Genomic DNA, 18,986 nt, shown 5'->3' with positions numbered 1-18,986 from the left:
GCCATCGTGTATAATAGATCGAGAACTTCTCGACGAGAAGGCATTGCTCACTACTGCCATCTAGCATGCATCTAGCGTAATATTTGTAATGTTGAGATGCTACAATAATACATTTGAAGACAGTTATATTTTCGTAAGTCAATATTTTATTGTATTGGAGTACTTTGTTACTTCTAATCTTTATATACTTTCTTCTAATCGTGTAATAGTCAATTAAATCCCACTCGAGTTTTGATTTTCTCTAGATAAATCAAAACGTCTAGTGAGATTACTGTTGATAAAATCTAAGTAAAGCACTTTTGATAAAATGTCGCACTATCACCCGCTTTCACGTACGTATATACTGAAACTGACCAATATATTCTGACTATTCTAAACTCTGTTTTTTACTAAGGACTGTTTTTTACTAAGTGGGAAGAGTAAGCAAATTACAGAGCATTGTTGTAGGTGTTCGATTTCATTCGAATTATCGCAGGCAGGAAAATTAAACTGAGCATTGTTGCAGGTGTTCACGTTTCATTGGTAAAATCTATCTAAAAATGAAATAATGTACCATATCAAAGACTTCGTTGTAAATAAAAAAAAAATGTGTTGTAAAGAAACTTTCTGAATGGCATAAAATTTATTTTGTGCGAGATCGTGCGTATTTGCTTGCTTTCCGCACAAAACCAATACGCGGTAAGTGTGAAATACCACATTCAGTATTCCCAACGTAACACACATAACAATTTCCCTATTCTTAGCTCTTAAGCGTCATATTCATTTTACTGCTTTAGGCTTTTAACATATTATTTTTAAAGACGTTCAACATTGTGATAATTATAAATTGGAGACTTACTACTGCAATTTCACCTAAATTGCACTGTTAATTATTGTTTTTAAATATTTGCAAAAATTAAGTAAACTCTACTACTCCACTAAAGTTATTGCATTCGTGATGCAAGTAATATTAAGGAAGTCTTGAAAAAATCAACAAACTTGCCGATGTTATTACTGCAATATGTTATATAAATAATATTGTTAAAATATTAAAATGAAAAATAAATCATTACATAACCTTACCGTTTGTTTTAAGTTCGCATTTATAGATTGGAGGAAAAAAAAAGAAAGACGTATATCACGGCCTGCTGCAATATAGTAAACACAGAAAACATTTTATAGCAACAATGTTGAAGAGAGATATTTTTGTTTTCCAAAATTGCCGTCATTGAACAGAAACCAAGATGGAGATTTCATTGCAACTAATTAGAAATTCCTCTTTCAGATATGTAATAAACGATCTTTGCACAAAATAATGTACGATACACGAGCGGTATGTTTGTTTTCATGTTCTCGGAAATTAAAAAAGCTCAACTACGTTTCGCTTTTTCAAACTTTTCCTCGAACATGAAAACATCAACATACCGCTCTTGTAACGCATATTACTATTACAATTCCAAAATTCCGCGACACACTCCATGGGGCTGCGCTACACACCAGTGTGTCGCGACATAGTAGTAGGGAACCCCTGATCTATGGGGCCCTTTAGTTATTGCAGCACAGTTGTCAGGCTTCTTAATGGTAGGAATTAACATACGCGTTAATGTTTTTGTTAATTTGCAAGAAAAGAGTTCATTTTATTTAATAACAGCACAAGGATAAATCATCTTTTATCAGTTCCTCTAATAGTAAGTGTAAAATCATGACCAAACGGATAGTATTTATCGCTTAAAACATTGTTAACATTAGTACAGAGTCATCATTTTATTTTTACTTCAATTTTTATTGTACCTGAGATTTTGAATGTACTTCACTCCCACCCCTTCTACTAATGAAGTTCCAACTGTCCTCCACACAGAACCAAGGCCGCATATAGTAAGCAGTACTGAGTTAGTGAGTATAGTACGTTCCAGAAATATGTTCGCGTTTTCGAGTGACGAAAGAGCTTTCAATATTGAATCATATTTTCGCACAGATACTGTCGTCCGTTTGCCTACGTCGCATCCCGATTCCCCCCCCCCTCCTGCTTCTGCCCGCTCCACTGTAACGGCTAGTGGCTGGGCTGTCTTAGCTCTTTTCTGAAAGCATTAATTTCTGTTAGGAATTGGACGTCTACGTGATATTATAAAAATAACTTAAATAAAAGGGCCTAGTTAAGTAATTAACTGTCACGTGATTTCCCCCCTTTCTACTATCCTGCGACATAACCACTTGGACGGACAGTAGATAGCATGTCTGAGTAATTTTATCTGTGCGGGTCGGGCAGAAGTGAAGATTGAATTTGCAGTACGTAAGGTACTCTTTTATAGAGAAGGTACAGAATTATTTCAACATGAGTTACTAGTACGAAGGACGAAACTGGTAATTGGAATTAGGTACAATAGTCTACAGTGCGATAATAAGCACATTAGAACTGAAGCCTGTATTGAAATGAACGGCCACTATTTTCAAAAATGCGTTTCAATATCCATATTATGATTATTTTTCAATTTAACTTCATTTTATATATTGTACGCTAATGTGCTGTAGACAGTATAATATACACTGCATAATGAATACGTTCGCATGGATAACTCAGTTTGTGAGTAAAAACACTTATTGTTAATACTGTACTGTATCTTGATTAAACAGAAACCTAATGAAAATTATCAACCTAAAAATTGCTATATTTCCTAGTTTACGTACATGGATGAACTACTTTTCTTCCCTCCTATACCTAGTAAAGTGATTTGTTTGTGTTTTACGCCAGTATCATCGAACTCCAATCGTGGAAGGGAGTAGCAAACGGTGTTTCCGGTTCTTAACTCTTAATCCAAAGGTGTAGTCAGGTTAATATTAAAAATTTTAGTAAAAATAAACTGATTATCCTGTAGATTGGAGACTAATATGGTATTAGGTATTTTTGTTGTATTCTATCCCAGGAATAAGCTATTAATATCTGCAGAGTTACATTACTTTCACTCCATGTGCTTCACCTTTGTCGCAAAATGATTCGCATTCTTCTTCGGCACGTGGGCTAGGTCATGTACATCCCACTCAGTCTCTTTTAGGTCTTGGACTCATTCGTGATTTGATTACGTACACGATGAATCGAGTAATGCAGGATATAAGCCAGGTCGCAAACATGGGAATGACGGCAAAGAAAGCAATGACGTCAAGCAACAGATACTGGTACCACGTGAGGTCCAGAGCCGCTGAGCGTAGATGACGCGCTCCTTTGTGTCTGATGACGTACTCTGTCCACCAGACTGCGCGGTCCAAGGGATTTTCAGGTTGATCGCTCGCTATTTCTGATAACTTCTTCATACTTGCTTTATATCTGCAAACATAACAAACGGTTAGCCTGTATGTGGGTTCTTTGATTAAGAGTGACACATTTGAACATTAAATGTCTTTTAGAGATGCTAATAAAAGATGACATAAAATAGTAACAGGCTTAAATACCAACTGCAATCCAGGAGGAATATGAAGAAGAAATGTGGTATTACGTTTTACTGAGATTACAAAATTTTCTAGTTTTATTTTATACGTTGTTAGAACCAATTTCAGCAAACTATTACAAAGACATTTTTGACTAAAGAAAATTTAACTTAAAGAGGGGAAGTTAAGGACAATTAAGTTTGTGTGCATTTCACCAGTGTAATAGAGATATGAACTAAAATCAATAATTACTATTATGTACCGAAGTACATATTATATTTCCGTTCAGGAATTCTGCATTATCTTATGGTGAAGAATGGGTAGAGCGGAGAAAAATTCTCTTCGGCACCGGAATTCGAACCCGGGATTGAAACTGAGGCGGATTGTAAAAAAAAATTGTAAAAATATAATTGTGATTGTAATCTTGTAAAATTTTGACTTGTTCCACATCTTAAAGCTTCATTGCTAATTATGGAATACAATAAATGAAGTGAAAAATAAAAACAATGCTGGATTGAAAACTGAGAAGGATTCAATCCGGCATCGGCTTTTGAATCCGGTGTGGCTTAGTGGTTAAAGCGTCAGCACGTAGAGCTGAAAACCCGGGTTCGAATCCCGGTGCCGGAGAGAATTTTTTTCCGTTCTACCCATTCTTCACCATATTGTAATGCAGAATTCCACCACGGAAATATTATATGTACTTCGGTACATCATAGTAATATAAGCGTAACTAATCAATAGGGTACGGATTTTTAGGTCGATAAAATGTAATTTTAGGTGCTTAAAATAGGCTTAAAAGTGTAGGAATTAGTCTCTAAAGAATTGAAAATAGGCTCTGGCAAAAAATAATGTTTTCTTTATAAACATGTTACAAAACATCAGGAATTCACTTCTAGAATTTAATAATTTTAAATGCTTATACACCGTTACCACCACTACTACTAAAAGTACAAGAACAACACATATCTAACTACTGGGTGTTCGTTTCAAAGTGTGTCATGACGTCACTGGTGAGTCAGCGATTTGAAGCGAGTTTCAGCTCTTGTGTCAGAGAAGTTGCCTATTAATCAAAGCGTTCAATCTGGACTTGAGAACGTGTGCTGTATAACTTGAACGTCGTAGCAACAGATGGCGGTCTGTACGATCTGTGTGCTACCATAACCTCTTTCGAACTGTGTTTTGCGCAGCCAAGTCGTACGCAGGGTATTTGTTATCATCGGTTGCGTACGACAACATTCCACAGTACAAATCAAATGCTCCGTGTCCATGTTGACCGTCGAAGTTAATGTCAACAAATACGTAAGTAATCGTCTTAACCCTCTCCCCATATCCCGACAGTAAGAAAAAACTCACCTCAGTACATGTTTCGAAACAGTTCACATTCCTGCCACTACCGGCGTTACCGTACGTATCGGTAAGTACTCTTCTGAATGAACGCCGTACTTGGTAGGCAACTTCTCTGGCAGATAAGTAACACACCTCTGCGGAAGTGTAGGAAGTTTGAATTCTCTAGGCTCATCGACTAGCCATGTGACGGCATACAGCGAGCCATGACACATTTTGAACTGAACACCCAGTAGTTATAGCATACATAAACTAAACAATAAAATGTGAAAAATGAGTTTCAGACATAAATTCAGTACACAAACAACTCAAATGTAATCAATTTTTATCAAGCCTTGTCCGTTAATGTCCATAATTAGCTTCACAATAAATTACTTATACTTTTTCTAAATTTTCAAGTAAAAAGCAATGCTGTCTGTCACTCAACACAAATTTGTATGCTGAAAATGAACGCTCCACGTCCACTGAAGTAACAGGAGCGTATTTCAATTTTAACACTAATTGCACAGGAATGTTACATTGTAAATCCGTGTTCTTCCCTGCTAGGATGTCTGAAGCAGTACGCAGGTCCTTCAGCGCTACATTTCTCTGCAGAACTTGCTCCAGTTTATCCCGTACTTTATATCCAACAGAACCAGCAACACATTTCGAATATGAAATACAAATTTTCGAAATAAGATGGCTGTTTTGACCGATTAGAGATACAACATACTTAATAGGTCAAAATAGACTTTATCATCAAAATAGGTATTTTAGGTGCTGTTAAAATACCAATTTTAGGCATAATTTTATATGAAACATGTCCTTGCAAGTTTTTATGAACTTATCTTTTAGGGATTAAAATAGGCTTTTACCTAATATCCGAAGTATAGTGATCACTTAGTGAATCAAGACGGCGCCTTGTTCCGTCGGACCCCGGCCACTTAGTCAATCGTAATGAGTGCACCTCTGTACATAGTGTTGGACATTGTGGCACTGTGACATATTCTTGACACAGTAGGCTTACATGAGAGTAGGCCACCAAAAGGGAACAGAGAGGTAGAACTTAAACTGAGAAAGATTCAATCCGGCATTGGAATTTGAATCCGGTGTGGCTTAATGGATAGAGCGTGAGCACGTAGAGCTGAAAACCGGTTTCGAATATCGGTGCCGAAGAGAATTTTTATCCGTTCTACCCATTCTTCACCACAAATTTAATTAGCTAAAGCTTCTTTAAATTTTCACAGCTTTCCTGTTTTGTAGTAAAATATAGGCCATCGTGTGTGTTTGGGAACGGATCCTCATTTGTCGTCCAGTTTTGCGAAATCATTCATTGCTTTCAAATCGCACGCAGTTTATAGTGGAAACTAGAGAACGAGAAAAGGACGGTTGAACATCTTTATAACAAGGAGCGGATTCATATGCATTTAAAAACCAATAAATGAAAAGAGAGAAAAGGAGTAATTGTTAATTAAAAGTTACGTGATCAAATCTGTGTCGTTGCAAGAGCTCTTGGAACTTTTTTTTATTTTTATGTCGAGCAACTATCTACGAAGAGGAATATCAGTGATTGGTAACATGATACCAGTAATTGAATTGTTGCGAAACTTATGAAAACTATAATACATTTTAGAGACAGTACTATTTGCTGATGACCAAGTCATTTTTACAGAAACCGAAGATCAACTACAGATATCAGCTTATCAGCTAAACAAAATAATGTCACAATATAATTTAGAAACTTCAACTGACAAAACAAAATGCATAACCTTTCAAGGTAAATACAGCATAAGACAGGGCTGGGTATCGGGAGCGGAACCAATCTCCAAACGGAGATCCTTAATATTCATCCGTCACTGAATCAACGCTGCGCGGTGTTCGGCGGGGAAGAAAGTGGATGAAGAGAAATCATATGGCTCCCCGTGAGAGAGTAGAATCCCTCTTGCTGCCCGGCCCTGGCGTAAGATAAAAAATAATAATAAATAATAAAGCCATTGAACAAGTTCGAAGTTTCATTTATCTAGGATGTGAAATTTCATATATCCATCAAGGAGATATTGAGCATAAAGTACACAAGTTTCAGAACTTGTGTGGAACAATCAAAAGAACATTGAAAAAGAAAGTTAGAGAGGAAACATTACTTAAATTCTACAAAACAATGGCTTTACCTGTATTATTTATTTATTTTAAATAAATAAATAAATAAATAAATAAATAAATAAATAAATAAATAAAATAATACAGGTAAAGCCATAGTTTTGTAGAATTTAAGTAATGTTTCCTTTCTAACTTTCAAACTCTATTAATGTAGGATCAGAAAATTGGACCTTGAATACCAAAAATAAGAGAATGGTTGAAACATCGGAAATGAAATTCTTACGTTATGTAGCTGGATATACCCTACGGAATGATGTTATGAGAGGTAAGCTGCATATAACTGACTTAAATAGTATGATTAAAAAAAATAAAAAAAATGGTTCCAATATATACAAAGGATGACACTATCAAGACCAGCTAGATGCCTTTATGAATACATACCAAAAGGAAAACGAAGTATTGGTCGACCACGACTACGATGAGAAGACGACCTCTGAGTCGAAACGGATCGGAATCCGTCCACCTTGAGGTAGATGATGATGATGATGATGATGATGATGATGATGATGATGATAAGAAATAAATCTCTCATGATAGAATTTTTCTAACTGTACTCACGAAGGATCATGGATTATTTTGTGGATTGTGTTCAGGATGACATCCTTGGTGATATCTTGGAAGTCCACGTATATTCCTGCACCCGCCTCAACAACCTTCCTCACATTGACATCTTGATCTGCGAAGAAGGGAATCCCGATAAGAGGGACTTGGGCCTGTATAGCTTCTTCTGTGCTCTGCATGCCTCCTTGGTATATGAATACTTTGATTTTTGGATGGCCTGTAATTATGAATGTTACAATGATTAATTGATTGTGATTGAAGATTAAATTATGCTATATAGACTAAATTAATAACTGAAAAAAAGAAAGTCTCCTGGATAGGATGACAATGATACGCCGGTAACAAATGACTAGGGGTCGGACAACCTCACAACCCCAGTCCATCATGTGCTTAGCGGCCAGTGCTGCCACTTGAATTCTCTGCCTAGTGGATTCTTGGCTACACAAGCACTGCGGAGAGACTTTTCGATCGCACTGTACAATAAAATAAAGAAAAATGTGAAGTTAGGTATTCAAGTAGGCCTACGTCTGCCTCTAGAGGAAGAAATTAGGTTCTGTGATTTTTTGAGCCCCTTATTGATTACTTCAATAATGAATGAAATAATTAAGAAAGTTGAAACTAAAAATGGTTACTCTATGGGAAATGAAGAAACGAACATTTTATGTTATGCTCGTGATGTTTCGTTATGAAAACGAAAATGACTTACAATGATGATTTTACCTGCTTCATATAATCAGAAAATTAATTAAACATAATTGTATCTTGTCAGAAGTACTATACTTCATTCCATAATGTCTGACAGGAGAAGTAAATATTGCCGGGAGAGGAGAAGAGTAATATAGGTGATATTCAACCAATGGCAGAGGTCTTATTCCACGCTTATTTTGAAGTTGGGCTGTCTGAAGCGTTCTACCCCCATCTAACTTCAAGACAAGCGTGGAATGAGACCTCTTTCATTGGTTGAATAGCACTTCTCTCCTCCTCTGCCGGCAATATTTACTTCTCCTATCAATCATTATGGAACGCAGTATAGAGCTATGACATAATCTTGAGTTCCTATAAGATGCTAGTTATTTTTGGATAATAATATTATTGAACTGTTGTCTAATTCATATATTTTGGTATAAATATTACTTACTTACTTACTTACTGGCGTTTAAGGAACCCGGAGGTTCATTGCCGCCCTCACATAAGCCCGCCATCGGTCCCTATCCTGAGCAAGATTAATCCATTCTCCATCATCATATCCCACCTCCCTTAAATCCATTTTAATATTCTTCCCATCTACGTCTCGGCCTCCCCAAAGGTCTTTTTCCCTCCGGCCTCCCCACTAACACTCTATATACATTTCTGGATTCGCCCATACGTGCTACATACCCTGTCCATCTCAAACGTCTGGATTTAATGTTCCTAATTATGTCAGGTGAAAGAATACAATGCGTGCAGTTCTGTGTTGTGTAACTTTCTCCATTCTCCTGCAACTTCATCCCTCTTAGGCCCAAATATTTTCCTGAGAACCTTATTCTCAAACACTCTTAAACTATGTTCCTCTCTCAAAGTGAGAGTCCAAGTTTCACAACCATAAAGAACAACCGGTAATATAACTGTTTTATAAATTCTAACTTTCACATTTTTTGACAGCAGACTGGACGATGAAAGCTTCTGAACCGAATAATAACAGGCATTTCGCATATTTATTCTGTGTTTAATTTCTTCCCGAGTATCATTTATATTTGTTGCTGTTGCTCCAATATATTTGAACTTCTCCACCTCTTCGAAAGATAAATGTCCAATTTTTATATTTCCATTTCGTACAATACTCTCGTCGCGAGACATAATCATATACGGTACTTCGTCTTTTCGGGATTTACTTCCAACCCTATCTCTTTACTTGCTTCCAGTAAAATCCCCGTGTTTTTCCTAATCGTTTGTGGATTTTCTCCTAACATATTCACGTCATCCGCATATACAAGCAGCTGATGTAACCTGTTCAATTCCAAACCCTCTCTGTTTTCCTGGACTTTCCTAATGGCATACTCTAGAGCAAAGTTAAGAAGTAAAGGTGATAGTGCATCTCCTTGCATTAGCCCACAGTGAACTGGAAATGCATCTGACAGAAAGTGACCTATATGAACTCTGCTGTTTGTTTCACTGAGACACATTTTAATTAATCGAACTAGTTTCTTGGGAATACCAAATTCAATAAGAATATCATATAAAACTTCTCTCTTAACCGAGTAATATTACTAGCTATGCAAATTTAAGAAGGTACTCTTTCAACAAAGAAATAAAGACCGACATAATTGCAGGTTGTTAAAGGCAAAACATTTGGAAAATACGAATACACAAATGTGTTGTTAGACTAATTTTCATGTACAACATAATCCGTGCCAGACACAAATGAAAAAAAAAAATGCTTTTAATATAGAAAAATTTGGGTGAAAGTTTCAATAACAGTAGCAAATAAAACAGAGGGACATATAAACAGAAGTCAACAAAATAAGACAGGATTTAAAATGAACCAAATATACTATTGGGTTCAAAGCAGAATCATATAGTCGTATATAAAATACAGGTAACTTAAAGAACATTGAAATGCTATTCGTTTTCGATATGGTTTAATAAAATAAAGTACTGTAGAAAATATTTTCTTGTAATTACGAAAGTTACTGTTAATAAGTTAAACATCACTACTACACCTGCTTGCTTTCTCAACGTTCAACAGCCACACCGATGCCAAGGAAAACAGAACCTACATCATTAAACATTTACCTTTAACTTGAAACTCATTTAGTTATATTTAGTTTCTATTTCCATCTGGAACGTGAGTTTAATAATTACATCCATGTAATTTAAAGAATGCAAAATGAAATATACATTATTTTGCCAAACGTAAAAGAAATAATAAGTTGTAAAACTGTTGTGTACCCCGCTAAAATTAACTGATACGGGTCTAATACGGAGAAAAAAGTGAAGATTTATGTCTATCTATAGAAATAAAACTAAATGTAAAAGCAATATTTTAATATAAATAAAACATAAGACAGAAAGATTTAACATTCGTAATGAGAAACATGTTGTTTAGTCAACTGTCCGAAGACAGGTTTGAACCTCATTAGTAACACCAATAAGTCATCACTCATGAGGCAACTAGACCAGGAGATAATGGGATAGGGAGGCCAATTCCTTTCGTCCAGGGGGGAAGAAAGGAGCGTGTGAAGTGGACAGACAGAATAAGAAACGAAGCTTTGTTGGAAAGAGTGGATGAAGAAACAATGATGCTGAAACTGATCATAAAGAGGAAAAAGAATTGGTGGGTCATTGGTTGAGAAGAATCTGCCGTTTGAAGGATGCACTAGAACAGTGGTCGTCAGCACTCGCTGAAATGTGCAAAGGGTAAGCGGTGTCGTCCCGTGTGCACCGTCGTGCAGCAGGAAGAGGTAGAGAGCATACCCGCTAGCAGATACGAGTGCACCATGGTGCACTGTGTTTTCCGCGGGTAAGAGACGCCAGCCCCAGGGTGCTGTTCGCTGAGGACCGCTACACTAGAAGGAATAGTAAACGGTAGAAGATTTTGGGGCAGAAGATACAGGGACATCATTTTATTTTTACTTGCATTTTTATTGTACCTGCATTTCTGAATGTACTTCACTCTCACCCGTCCACTAATGTCCTTGCTCCCGTCAGACACACAAACTTACGGCCGCTGTTGCATTCAAAATCTTCAAGCAGTGAAGTAAACACTGCATTGTATAGTGTGTTTCAGAAATATGGTTGCGTTTTCTATAGAAGAAAGAACCTATATTAATAATATCGTACTAAAAATTATATTCAAGAAACGATAAATTAAATTTCAGAGAATATGCTTCAAAATGTTTTTAATAATATGCGTAAAGAATTGAAGCAACCATGAACGGCAACCATTTTCAGCAACTTGTTTAAAAATTCAGATTAGCTTATTTTTAATTGAGGTGGCTAGAAGCAAAGGAATTCTAGTGACATTTGTAATAACATGAGTTAAGTGCATCCAGTGTAAGCTAAAGTATCTAAAATTTTAGTGGCAAAGGGATATTTTAATCGCATCACACATTAAAATTTAAATAAAAATTTCACCGGTTTTACGAAAGCTTAAATATGTAAACCCCATTTTCTCAAAAGTAACAAGTGCACTTACAGCCCTTTACTTATGAGCCCCTCAATTTAAATGCCCTCTCTATATTGTATGTTAACATCAATAATTAATATGCTAAATAAAGTAGAGATTACATAACGAACATAGCCGCCTAAAAAGTTGAGTTTTTGAAAAAAAAAATGTTACTACTCTACTGTATTTTGATAAATTCCGTAAAAGTGATGATCAAGCTGAAAATCGTAATATCGTATTTCCCTACAACATAAATGGATACACTACTTTTCTCTCCTCCTATACCTAGTAAAATGATTTGTTTACATATTCACTAGTAACATCAAACTCCTGTAATGGAAGGGGGCAACAGTGTTTCCGAGTATAGCCAGGTTAATGTTAAAAATGTTGGTAAAAATAAAGTGACGTCCCTGTATATCAGATGATAGACGACATTAAGATGCATGGATCATATGAGACGACAAAGAGGAGGGCAGAAAATAGGAAAGACTAGTAAAAACTGGGTTTGTAGTGAAAAAACCTGCTCTTGGGCAGAACACTATGAATGAATGAATTCATATCCATTGTATTTTGTTTTGGATCATAATATATTGCAATATACAAACAACAGGGAAATATTTAATATACGGGCTGTTTCCGAGGTGGTGTTACAAACTCAGGGATGATGGCGAAGGGCACATGTATCAATTTGAGATCAGGAGCCGTGGTCCGGAAATGACCGAGTCGAAAGTTACAAGCAAAAATAGTCGTATGGAAATGAAATAATTTTATTCCTCTGTACACCTTATTTATGTATATTTATCTGTACATCTTACACATACTGTATTCATCTGACGTTGTTTACGTTGTCTACTTACAGTATTCCATTCAGTGTGCTGTCTGAGGGATGACGACAGGAAACTACACTAAAGCAATGCAGATAGCGTAATGTGTAAAGGACATGGTCGGTCCTGATATGCACGTCTGTTAGACAGCAGAGTATATGTACAAGTTGCAGTGTCCAGTCGCTCAGTCCTAGTGAAATGGAGGAGTACACGAGAGCGGAATAAGCAGATCTGATTTTCGAATACGGATGAGCCAATGGGAACAGTAGACAAGCTCACATATTGTATCGGGGCAAGTACCCACGTAGGAGACATCCGGCCCATACCATCTTTCCACGACTGTTCCAAAGGTTAAGGCAAGGAGGGTACGTGGTGCCAAATTACAATTTATTTCCGGACCATGGTTTCTTATCTCAAATTGATACATGTGCCCTTCGCCATCATCCCTGACAGTTTGTAACACCACCTCTGAAACACCCTGTATAAGATCTGTGCTCAGAGAGAGATTTTGAGACATAAATCAAACTAGAACTTGCTAAAATCTGATGGACAAAAAAATATTCTGTCCTTTTAGTTTAGTTATCATTAAAAAATTAAGTGTAAGAAATATGATGAAATAGTTTGCACTTTACATCACCTTCATACAAAGAACGTTATGTTAGAGAGTATTTACTTAGAATATCTTGTTGTGGTAGCCACTTGGCCACTTTGACATTGCAAAGTTTCCCTGGTAATTCGTCACCTTCCCATTTCCACAGTATTCTGAAATTTTGTAGTTCTGAAAAGGCGTCCAGAAAAATCTGCCTCTTCTCCACTGACATTCCGTCACTTCTAACGTTGGTACCAAGGCTGAAGTAGATTACTCCTTCGGGTGCTCCGTCAAGAAAATTCTTCAAATTCTGGAACGGCATAAATACTATTCATTTCTTTCTCTATATGCCATCGATGATATTGCTTCGTGTTTAAATTAATTTTGGCGAGATAGAAAGCACATATAGTCGTTGTTCCTACAATAACTCCTATATGCAAAATATACAATTTTTCAGTAGGAGGAAAAAACACATTTATTCACCCTGTGGCAGCCGTACATAGGAGACTGTGAATTCTTACATTTTCGAAACGAAGAAATATAATTACATATAGGAGATTTTATTACTTGCTGTATCACTACCTACTTAAAGTTATTTACTAGAGGAAAAATCTGAAAGCGATAAATATGTTACATAGGAGTTATTGCAGGAACAACGACGATATATGATCTTGCCTGTAATAATACTACTACTACTACTACTACTACTACTACTACTACTACTACTACTGCTACTACTGCTACTACTACTACTACTACTACTACTACTACTACTACTACTACTACTACTACTACTGCTGCTGCTGCTGCTGCTGCTGCTGCTGCTGCTGCTGCTGCTGCTGCTGCTGCTGCTGCTGCTGCTGCTGCTGCTGCTGCTGCTGCTGCTGCTGCTGCTGCTGCTGCTGCTGCTGCTGCTGCTGCTGCTGCTGCTGCTGCTGCTGCTGCTGCTGCTGCTGCTGCTGCTGCTGCTGCTGCTGCTGCTGCTGCTGCTGCTGCTGCTGCTGCTGCTGCTGCTGCTGCTGCTGCTGCTGCTGCTGCTGCTGCTGCTGCTGCTGCTGCTGCTGCTGCTGCTGCTGCTGCTGCTGCTGCTGCTGCTGCTGCTGCTGCTGCTGCTGCTGCTGCTGCTGCTGCTGCTGCTGCTGCTGCTGCTGCTGCTGCTGCTGCTGCTGCTGCTGCTGCTGCTGCTGCTGCTGCTGCTGCTGCTGCTGCTGCTGCTGCTGCTGCTGCTGCTGCTGCTGCTGCTGCTGCTGCTGCTGCTGCTGCTGCTGCTGCTGCTGCTGCTGCTGCTGCTGCTGCTGCTGCTGCTGCTGCTGCTGCTGCTGCTGCTGCTGCTGCTGCTGCTGCTGCTGCTGCTGCTGCTGCTGCTGCTGCTGCTGCTGCTGCTGCTGCTGCTGCTGCTGCTGCTGCTGCTGCTGCTGCTGCTGCTGCTGCTGCTGCTGCTGCTGCTGCTGCTGCTGCTGCTGCTGCTGCTGCTGCTGTCATCGAATACATATACCTGTATCAACCCAGTTAATGGCAGTCCTGTTATATTTCTATTTCTAAAGTAATTTCCCTTAACTCTTACAATAAATAAATTAATTAGTTACTTATGTTAAATACTTTTAATACCGGTTGATCCTTGTTGAGTCTGAAACATTTTTAAATAGCCTATCTAGTCATTATTATGACAGGAGAACTTTTATTTTATTTATACTTACTTACTTACTGGCTTTTAAGGAACCCGGAGGTTCATTGGCGCCCTCACATAAGCCCGCCATTGGTCCCTATCCTGAGCAAAATTAATCCATTCTCTATCATCATATCTCGCCTCCCTCAAATCCATTTTAATATTATCTTCCCATCTACGTCTCGGCCTCCCTAAAGGTCTTTTTCCCTCCGGTCTCCCAACTAACACTCTATATGCATTTCTGGATTCGCCCATACGTGCTACATGCCCTGCCCATCTCAAACGTCTGGATTTAATGTTCCTAATTATGTCAGGTGCAGAATACAATGCGTGCAGTTCTGTGTTGTGTAACTTTCTCCATTCTCCTGTAACTTCATCCCTCTTAGCCCCAAATATTTTCCTAAGCACCTTATTCTCAAACACCCTTAATCTCTGTTCCTCTCTCAAAGTGAGAGTCCAAGTTTCACAACCATACAGAACAACCGGTAATAGCTGGAGGACCACCCCTCATCGGCTGTCCGCGACTGCTTATTCAATATATTCACAGCTACCCTCCATATCTGGAGGCCGTCTCCTCGATCCGCAACCTGAGGACGCGCCATGCCGTGGTGATAGGGGCCCACAATATACATGCTTTATTTTATTTATAACCTAAAACAATTCAGATAGCATACTAGCAGAGATATTTTTACACAACACAGAACAAACATACATACTCAACAATTAACACAACAAATATGCAAACAACATAATATACTGGCACAGATACGTAGACGACATACTCATACTATACAAAGGAAACAAACGACAAATACACAAACTACACCAATACATAAACGAAATACACCCAAAACTTCAATACACACTAGAACTTGAAAACAATAACTCCATAAATTTCCTAGACATCACCATAACAAAAGTTGACAACAAACACGCCTTCAAAATATACAGAAAACCAACCACCACCACCACCACCACACATACACAACACAACTAATCACTCCACACAACACAAACATGCTGCATTCAGGACAATGGTACACAGATTACTCAACATACCCATGAGCCGACAACACTACAATGAAGAAGTGAACAAAATCAAATACATAGCACAAGAAAATGGTTACAACCCATATATAATAGACAACATCATAAGGAAGACAAAACATAAACTCAGCAAACACAAAAAAACACAAAACACAACACAATCACAAGAAATACATCACATTAACATACGAAAACAAAAACACACACAAGATCGCATCCTCATTCAGAAAATAGAAATACAACATAGAATATAGAACAGAAAACACACTACAATGACATCTCAACACACAAACAAATAAATACAATCACACAGGTGTATACAAACTCACATGCAATAGTTGCGACAGTTTCTACATTGGACAGACAGGCAGATCATTCCAAACTCGATACGAAGAACACATTAAAGCAATAACCAGAGGACACAATACATCTACATTTGCCGAACACATAACTAATGCTAACCACACATACAATAGCATAAATACAGACATGGAAATCTTACACATATAACCCAAAAACCAAAAACTCGTCACACTAGAACAATATGAAATATACAGACACACTGAAACACACCCTAATCAAATTCTCAACACACAGATCAATTTCAAAACACACTCTATTTCACACAATTCTTCATCACACGAACTCACCCACACAACAGGCAGCGAAGTTGAGATAGCGCCCAGATCTAGTAGGTGTCAAGTAGCACCGAAACAGCTGTGAGCCACACATGCTTACATAATTAACACGAGTAAGATCGCCATTTAATCAATTATTTATATTCAAGTGTTAAAAGTAGTGTACGAAAGATTCAACATGTATTATTATTCTCATTATTATTATTATTACTATTATTATTATTATTATTATTATTATTATTATTATTATTATTATTATTATTATTATAGAGGTGACGGCCTCCAGATATGGAGGGTAGCTGCGAATATATTGAATAAGCAGTCGTGGACAGCCGATAAGGGGTGGTCCTCCAGCTTGGGGGTTGGGCGAAGGGCTAACAACCCATCACCGTAAAAAACAGCTTGTTACGAATCCTTCAATGGATTCGAGGGAGGTGGGATATGATGGTAGAGACTGGATTAATCTTGCTCAGGATAGGGATCAGTGGCGGGCTTATGTGAGGGCGGCACTGAACCTCCGGGTTCCTTAAAAGCCAATAAGTAAGTATTATTATTATTATTATTATTATTATTATTATTATTATTATTATTATTTATGTTTTGGTACAGAACAATTTGATTTTACCTATCTACTTAGGTGGTATCTGGTAATAGTTGCCAACATTAAAATGTGAACCTCACTATAGTTTTGTTAGTGTTGCAAATTCATTCGTGAGATACCTAAAACATATTTACTTACCTTTGGCAGCGGTTTCGGCTTATGTAAATGAAGACCTCCTATATCGACCATTGCTGGCACGATGGGTCTCGGATAGTGGAATGAGAAATGTGATGACACCAATACCAGACTGACATTCTTGACAACGTCTTCAATATATGGCATGGAGTTGTCTTTAAAATGCTTTCTCACTAACGCATCATGAGAGGGTAATATCCAGAAACGGTACACGAACTGTAATGCTACGTAGTGAACTGTGGCATGTATACGTTGAATGAAATTCGGACGATCCGTGTAACTCAGAAGAATATCAGGAGAGTAGGCAGGATGCGCCGGGTTGCCAACGGTGTCGTGGATTACTATCGTTGGAGGGATAGAAGATATACCAATAACAGGAGCTCCAACCTTATAGCCTATAACAGCGAAACAAGGAGACAAAATCCATTCTATCATCACTAAGTCAAATTTGTTGTCTTGATAAAGAAAGTTTTTAACCTCTGGTAGATTCAGTTCCACTTCACATACGTCAAGCCCAAGTTGTATGAGATTCGCTGTGGTATAAATATAATTTAAACCTTTGTCCCTGTTTTCGGTCAAGGAACTTAATCTGTTTTTCCACATAGTATACGCAGCAGAGAGGTCGATTTCGATTTCTGTGTAATTTTGTAAACTGGAATCTCGTATAGGGTCTGGTGTGAGTACAGTGATGTGGTGTCCTCTGGAATGAAGCTCCTTCATGAGTGAACGGTACACAAGTTGGTGGCTAATAGATGGGATGCTGAAGACGCCCAAGATCTTCGCAGCTTCAGCGAGTCTCACAGCTAGAACACAAAACGCAACAGCTAACACTTTCATTTTGGTTCGGACATGAGCCAACGACAGTTAGAAGTGTCGTTACAAAGCGAAGTTGTGGAATGAACGTTGTCGTTACACGGTTTACTCTATAACCCCATCGTAGCTCAGAACTGATTACGCGAAGGACTCCTGTCAACACTATGCAGACGACCTTCAAATATACATACAAATCACACTGGCGAAATAAATGATGCAATAACTAAAATTAATGACAACCTCGACTCAATCTGGACATGGACACGGAAATTCCGACTTAAACTAAATCCAGAAAAATCATAGTCAATCCATTCACGTTTGTTAAGCACTATTACCATACCAAATTTGTCCCCGATTAAAGTATACGGCACCGAAATTCCGTTCAGTGGATCAGTAAAGAATCTACATAGGTATTTATGTGGATAAAAGTTAAATTGGAACATTCAAGTTGCAGAAACCTGCAAAAAAGTATTCTCATTAATCCACTCGTTTAGGCGATTGAAGAATTTTCTACCCTTTTCTATGAAAATAATGTTAGTGCAAACACTCGTGATGCCCCACTTCGATTACTGTGATATTCTGCTTACTGACCTAAGCGTTACTTCGGCGCAGAGATTACAACGTGTTCATAATATGTGCGTCCGTTTCGTCTGCAGTCGCCGGGCTGATCACGTAACACCATCTCTCGAAATGTTGTCCTGGCTCCGCCTAGAAGATCGTAGGAAAATCCACTGTCTTTCCATTCTCTTTCACATATTGCATTTCTCCACTCCTGTCTATCTTGCGTCTCGTTTTCAAAATTTAACCACCCATCGTAACCTAGACACTCGATCACAACACTCCTCAATATTATCCATTCCCTCCCACCAAACATCCTCATATTCATCTTCTTTCACTGTGGCTGTTCCTCGACTTTGGAATTCCCTACCGATTAATGCCAGGGACTGTCAGACATCAAACCAATTTAAGAAAAGGCTAACGAAATATTTTTCTAACAATTCTTGTTAACAATAATAGCTGTTCCAGGTTTCTCAGTGTTTAATGGTTATGTATATATCACAGATAAATATCTAAATTATCTCATTATTA

The 18,986-nt window shown here is 37.9% G+C and overlaps 1 protein-coding gene across 1 annotated transcript; it reads right to left on the bottom strand.

Annotated features, from left to right (window-relative positions):
- Positions 1-630: 630 nt before the first annotated feature.
- Positions 631-17,987, bottom strand: LOC138703100 (UDP-glucosyltransferase 2-like). Its single transcript, XM_069830686.1, has 4 exons — positions 17,088-17,987; positions 13,082-13,307; positions 7,438-7,657; positions 631-3,298 (listed from the first exon to the last, which is right to left on the bottom strand). The coding sequence occupies exons 1-4, from the start codon at positions 17,919-17,921 to the stop codon at positions 3,016-3,018; spliced, it is 1,563 nt and encodes a 520-aa protein (XP_069686787.1). The 5' UTR covers positions 17,922-17,987; the 3' UTR covers positions 631-3,015.
- Positions 17,988-18,986: the final 999 nt, after the last annotated feature.

This window comes from Periplaneta americana, chromosome 7 (assembly GCF_040183065.1).
Source record: "Periplaneta americana isolate PAMFEO1 chromosome 7, P.americana_PAMFEO1_priV1, whole genome shotgun sequence".
Taxonomy (NCBI): domain Eukaryota; kingdom Metazoa; phylum Arthropoda; class Insecta; order Blattodea; family Blattidae; genus Periplaneta; species Periplaneta americana.
This window is presented reverse-complemented; position numbering and strand designations above follow the sequence as displayed.